At 55.7% G+C, this 6,375-nt stretch overlaps 1 protein-coding gene across 1 annotated transcript; it reads right to left on the reverse strand.

Annotated features, from left to right (window-relative positions):
* Positions 1 to 3,325: 3,325 nt before the first annotated feature.
* TMEM51 (transmembrane protein 51) lies at positions 3,326 to 5,957 on the reverse strand. The gene is made up of 2 exons (XM_074161737.1): positions 5,617 to 5,957; positions 3,326 to 3,737 (listed from the first exon to the last, which is right to left on the reverse strand). Exons 1-2 carry the CDS (start codon positions 5,955 to 5,957, stop codon positions 3,326 to 3,328), a joined length of 753 nt encoding a protein of 250 aa, XP_074017838.1.
* Between the last annotated feature and the right edge of the window lie 418 nt (positions 5,958 to 6,375).

Genomic DNA, 6,375 nt, shown 5'->3' on the forward strand with positions numbered 1-6,375 from the left:
CGGCCCCTTCACCCGAAAGGCTTGCATCAAAAAAACATAAACTCCTCGCGTAGCAAACCCCCATCCAACACAGGCAACTGAGCCCAGAACGTCTTGACCAACTGGTGCAGTAGAAATTGTACCAAATCAACCCAAAAGCGGCTCTGCCGTGGCCGGCAGCGCGGCCGCAGCCTCGCAGTAGCCTTGGAAACCCCGGCCGCGCCGGAGCTGCTGCCCTCCTGGGTGCGTTTCTGGCTTTGTTTTCCTTTCTTTTTTTTTTTCCTTCTCCTCCTCCCAAGCAACTGGCACGGCAGCACAACACAGCTCCGCGCCGGCCACGGCTCTTGCCAGCAGGTGACACGCGCAGGAACACGTCCCCACGTACCCAAAGAACTCACCGTTGGGGCCGTGCAAGTTGCCGGTGAACATTTCCCCCCACCCACCCACTTTTTTACTTATTTCTTTATTTAACACCGTGCGCGCACAAACAGGTCGTGCAACCTCAGGCCATGGGATAAACGTCGCCGCCTGGTGATGGGCAGGTTTCTCCGTCAACGTGCCCTCGTCCTGGACTGCCACGCACTCTTTTCCAGCAGAAAAAGGGAAAACGCCAAACCGTCGCGCTCTGCTAATCCCTATGCCCTTCCCGCACTGCTTTCCAAATTCTTTTAACATGTTTTTGCGGTGCTGTTGACTGGTTGGAGATGGGGGGGGGGGGGCACTGAGCTGGGCGCAGCTTGAGTACCCGCATCCCCCCCCCCCCGCCCCCCGCAACGGGTTTTGGGGAGGAGGGAAGCGCAACAGCTCTATAATGCCCAAACCACAGCGTTTCCCTCAGCCCCAGAGTTGTGCCATACACAACAGACCTCTAATCCTTTTGAAAAGCGGCCCAGGCCTGCTGGAAACGAGCCTAAATTTTGTCTTTTTCTTTACACAGCAAATCCCACTGTCGCTTTTTGGGCCAGTTCTGCTCCCGCGGGTGAGAAATTCCCACGTCACCCGGCAGCGGAGCACAAATCCAGCCTTCGGCTGAACTCGCCAGCACGTGGGCAGCAGGAGCGGGGCATCGTGCCCCAGAGCGGCTACTGCCCCGAACGGGCTGCAAGTCACCAGCCAAACCGTTCGGATGCACAGCCACCAAACCACAGTGCTTCCCCCCCAGAAAAAAAAAAAAATCGTCCATCCACAAAAATCCTGCAAACAACAGATTTCTTGCTATTCCCAGGGCTTCTCTGGTGCTTGGTGGGAACCAAATGCCAACCCAGGACACATACCCCGGTGTTGGCCCCCACTGAAGCACATCCCCTACCAGCGTGTCTCACTTGGGAGAAAACATCTCCGTCATCCTCCCCTTCAGGAAAACCAGTTCTCTTACGATACATTACAGTGCCACCGCTATTTCACAAGGGGACAAGCCACGGTCACAGCTTTGGGAGCTCTCACGCTTCCCAGCATCCCACGTCTCCCTCTGCTCCCCACATACCATCACAGGACAGGTATGCACGTAGCCGGAGATGCTCATTAACCATTCAGGCATTTTTTTGGCATCATTAAAACATTAGTCACAGCTCGTTTCACTGTAGTCACTGCACTTTACGTCATTTTTTTTTTCAACTCTCTTACTACATGAAGCATTGGGAAAGATTCTGCTTTCCCCACGTTCATTAAACGGGACTTTCTGGTAAAGAAGCTCCATGAAACTTCAGCTCCCAACTGCCCAGGCAAGAGGCTTCACTTTATTAACCCAATATTTACTCAGATTTCTAAGACAACTGCTACAGTCGTGTTTCTTCACCAGGGAGTGAGGACTTCATGCCTTGTCTCTGCTGCGGGCAGGCTTTTAGGGGCACATGCTCCTGGGAGACAACTTCTGAAGAGCTGCACCACCTTTCCAAGCCCTCAACACCAACAAGAACCACTTGGGAACCCCCTGCCCCAAATCCTCCCATCCAGGGTATATTCTTCTACTCTTCCCCCCCCCCCCCCCCCCCGCTTTCTCATTAATAAGGGAGTCCCTTCTTTAACGATGTGTTTTTTGCCCGTCGGAGATCACGCCTTGGGGCACCGCAAAGTGACATTCCCGTGATACAACAACAGATATTATGAGATGCAGTACGAAATACTAGCTAACAGGAGAACCTGTTATGTGGCTTTGGACCAGCATCTCCTCTTTGTCTTTGTTTTGGTCACTTGTGCTCCTCTCACACCTTCCGTCAAGGATACTGCCATGTCCACCTCTGCTGAATGGTCCATAACTACATCGGTATGAACCTTACAGCAAGACAGCCGCATCCACACCGGCGGCCCAGGGGCAGCCTGGCCACGCCAACATCTGCTACCAACTCATGGGAGGTTCTGCTATCTACCCACACCATCAACATTCGGATTATTCAAGGGAGCTCGTGGCTGATTACGGTGACAACTCTGTCACCGACGGCTTTGCAGTTTGCCAGGGAGGTGATGCGTGGCCGGGAGCAGCATCCACCCTAAAACAGATGACCACACCGCTCCACCTTCCACGCCTTGGGAAGGGCCCACCGCGCCCCAGTGCACACACACACACACACACACACAGACAAACACAAGGTACAAAATATTTATTTAGCAGAGGTCTGCTCGCACAGCATGCTCAGCAGTCGTCTCACCCCGCACGCCTCCTGCCAGGGGGGCAACCCAGTTCCCCACCCCCCCGGATCGACCCACGTGCCTCAAACAGACCGTCCCTTTGCATCGCAGCACAAAACACAACGGGGAAAGCAACCGAGGCAAGAAATCCATCCTCTCCCTGAGGAGCACAGGGCCCGTTCCAGCCCCGTGCCCACCAGCAAGCCCAGACCTTGGCAGGAGCCAGGGCTGGCCCAGGGCCACCATCTCAGTCCCAGCCGGGAGCCCAGGAACGTCACCACGCCACTCTGGAAAGGCATTTTCCCTTGCTCAGGCACCAAAAAAAGGAGTGTTGCCCTTTCCCACTTGGAAAATCCTCGTTCCGTATCAGTTTGGTGGCTTGGGAAAGTCCTGCTGGTGCCGGGGGGAGAGAAGATACATTGGGTGGTCCTTACTTCCACCACCACAAATCCCACTTTCAGTACTTCCAGCCTTCGTTTACTCCAGAGCAGCAGACCTACTGGCATTCAGGTCTCTTTTGCCAAACCCCGTCCCGGGGAAAGCCTGTCCTCTCCCCGAGCCTCAGCGTGAGGCACCCACCGTGTCCTCCACGTCGCCGCTTCCAGGGAGCCCCAACCTCTTCCGAACCCACAGCCCGAGCCCCTCTTAGTGTGGTTCTCTTTAAAAAAAGAAAAACAAAACCTCAACAAAAATCCCGCAGCAGCATCACAGATTCCCTTTTCTAAGTCATTTGCCGGCTCTCTGGCACTTTCTCCTGGATCTCCTCGTACTTGGGCGGTGGGGTCAGCGGCTCTATCGTGATAGGGGCCGTGCTGTTCCCCTCCGAGAGGTTCAGCCTGATGTCCTTCAGGTGCAGCTTCTCCGACTTGATCCTCCGCACCTTCAGCGGCTTCAGGCGCTTGCTGAGACGGGAGTTGTGCTGGCCGGGCTGTCGCTCCGTGCCGGGCTCCGGGCCGGCAGCGCCCGGTGGCTGCGTGCCCTCCTCCAGCCCCGTCAGCGACTCGTAGGAGGGCAGGGAGACGCTCATCCTGTTGCTCCTCTCCGAGTCCCTGGGCTGAGAGTAGCCCGTGTTCATCACCTCCTCGTAGCTGGGGACGTAGTACTGGGAAGACACGTCTTCATCCTCTTCTTGACTAGAGGGGGTTGGGGGGGGGGAGGAACATTAAGGAACATCAATCGCACATCATTTCAGCTTCACTGCAGGCAGGGGATGGAGAGGAGAGAATAAAACAATCCCTCCGAAAAAAAAAACCTTACCGACATATTCCTTTCAGATAAAGAGACCAGATCACGACCCCACCTCTATTCAGACAAGTTTTTTAATTCCTTGCGACACTTCCTTTTTTCCTTTCCTTTCATTTCCTGCCTTTGATCATCGTTCCCTTCACCCACAAAACCTCTTTACGTGTTGCCCGGCAGTCATTCCTCCCCCCCCAACAAAACACCGCCTTCTCCCTCTTGACAAATCAGACTAAATACCTTCGAAAGGGACATCGTCACTATCCGTCCCTGCCATTCGGATGTCTGTTGGGTTGGGTCTATCTACCTGGAGTTTTAACGCCTGGAGAATTGCCAAGAAGGCCAACGGCATCCTGGCCTGTGTCAGGAACAGCGTGGCCAGCAGGAGCCCGGCAGTGATGGTGCCTCTGTACCGGGCACTGGTGGGGCCTCACCTCGAGGGCTGTGTCCAGTTCTGGGCCCCTCACTACAGGAAGGACATTGAGCTGCTGGAGCGTGGCCAGAGGAGAGCCACCAAGCTGGTGAGGGGTCTGGAGAACAAGTCACACGAGGAGAGGCTGAGGGAACTGGGCATGTTTAGTCTGGAGAAGAGGAGGCTGAGGGGAGACCTCATTGCCCTCTATAGCTACCTGAAAGGAGGGTTGCAGAGAGGTGGGTGTTGGACTCTTCTCCCAAGGGAATAATGACAGGACCGGAGGAAATGGTCTGAAGTTGGGGCAGGGGAGGTTTAGATTAGATATTAGGAAGAATGACTTTACTGAGAGGGTGGTCAGGCACTGGAACAGCCTGCCCAGGGAGGTGGTGGAGTCACCATCCCTGGAGGTACTTAAGGAACGTGTAGACGTGGCACTTCAGGGCATGCTCTAGTGCCCGGGATTGTTGGGTTGTGTCTGTTTGAGGGTGGGTGTGGGGTGTGGGTGTTTGTTTGGTTTTGGTTTTGCTGTTGTGTGTGTTGTTTTTTGGTGTTGGTTTTTGTTTTTTTTTTTTTAGTTGGTTGGACTCAATGATCTCAAAGGTCCCTTCCAACCAAGAAGATTCTGTGATTCTGTGATTCAGCTGTTCCCTACGTGCCCAACCTACACCACAGGTACCTGCACATGCACACTGGCCGTTTCTTTAGCGTTACGAAGTTATCTTTAGAATCTAACAGGGAAAACCACTTCACCAGGTGCGTCTGCACACACAGGGTAACTTCTCAGCAGCCTCCCATGGCAGCTCTCCCCCGCAGTACTCCCTAGGGCAGCAACCAGTGTCCCCTCCTGCCAACCGGAGAGCCCCGCAGACTTTCACCAGGTCGAAAATCCATTTTCCAGCCGCTGCCGTCCTCCGGCTGCACCCAGCGAGACAGCATGCCCCGCAGCTCCTGCTCCCCTCCCTCCGCAGCCGCTCACCCGGCTTCTGGCACCAATCCTGCTCTGCCACGTTAACCATTAACCACCACCGCCAGCGTTCCCTCTCCCCACGCTGCCTCCGTACCCACCACCGAGGCAGGAGTGGCACGTCCCAGCAACGCTGCCTCGGCCACGGCCCCATCCAGACCCCAGCTCACACACAAACAAGGCTTCCTTTCACCATAAATACAGCTGGAGTCATTCCTTCCTGAGCTCTAAAGGGTCTTTGAACCCTAAACCATGAGACGGTTCTTGCCCTTATTTTAGCAAACGTTGCTATCAGCCTTCCTCTCCTTGCTCCTGACCTCCTCGAGGAGGAATAATATTTCTTAGTTTCATTCCTGCACTCAATCCCGCTCCCTTTTTCCCCCAAAAGGCTCACCTGTCCTCCTGGTGCGAGGGCTCTACAGATGTTTGGTGCTGGATGTGAGGGATGTCCTCGCTTTGCCTCTTCTTGTCCCGGATGTTCAGGCAGATGGAGAGCAGCAGCAGCAGCACGCCCGCTCCCACCAACACGTACGCCACCGAGAAGGTCTTGCTCTTCAAAATCCCCCCGGTGCCGCGGTCGGGCTTGCTGCTGTTGCCAGCGTGGGCGGTGGGTTTCTCGGCGGGGCCGAAGCCGGGGACAAGGTTCCAGACGGCCATGATGATGCCCAGGACCAGCATCCCCAGCCCTATGGCCGTCAGGGCGTAGTGAGAGCCGTTGGTCCGAGACTGGGCCATCGCTCCCGCTGCTGGCCGGCCGCCGGCTGGGCTGCCCCCACCTTACAGCAGGGCTGGGCTCGGGGGGGCTGCGGTCCGGCTAGCATGCGTGCGGTCCCCTCCCCGGGCAGGCGGCGAGCTCTGGGAAGAGAGGGAAAGCGATGGTTAGTGCTCGGTGGGATGCAAAAGCGACGCAGCTCCCATTTCGGTGGCCACGATAACACCTTTTATTCCGCTAACGCTGGAAATCTCATTCCGGCGCGCCCACAGAGAGCACGTCAGGACATCACATGGCAGCAGGATCCTTGCTGGCCCTTCTCGTTGCGGCCCTTTGTTGCTTTCTCGGCTGTAATATCCACCCACTTTAGGAAAGAACTGAACCACTAACATTTGCTAAGGAATTAGCCGACCCATCCCTAGGAGCGTGACAACCAACCTC

The sequence above is a fragment of the Numenius arquata genome, chromosome 20, assembly GCF_964106895.1.
Source record: "Numenius arquata chromosome 20, bNumArq3.hap1.1, whole genome shotgun sequence".
In the NCBI taxonomy this organism is placed as follows: Eukaryota; Metazoa; Chordata; class Aves; order Charadriiformes; family Scolopacidae; genus Numenius; species Numenius arquata.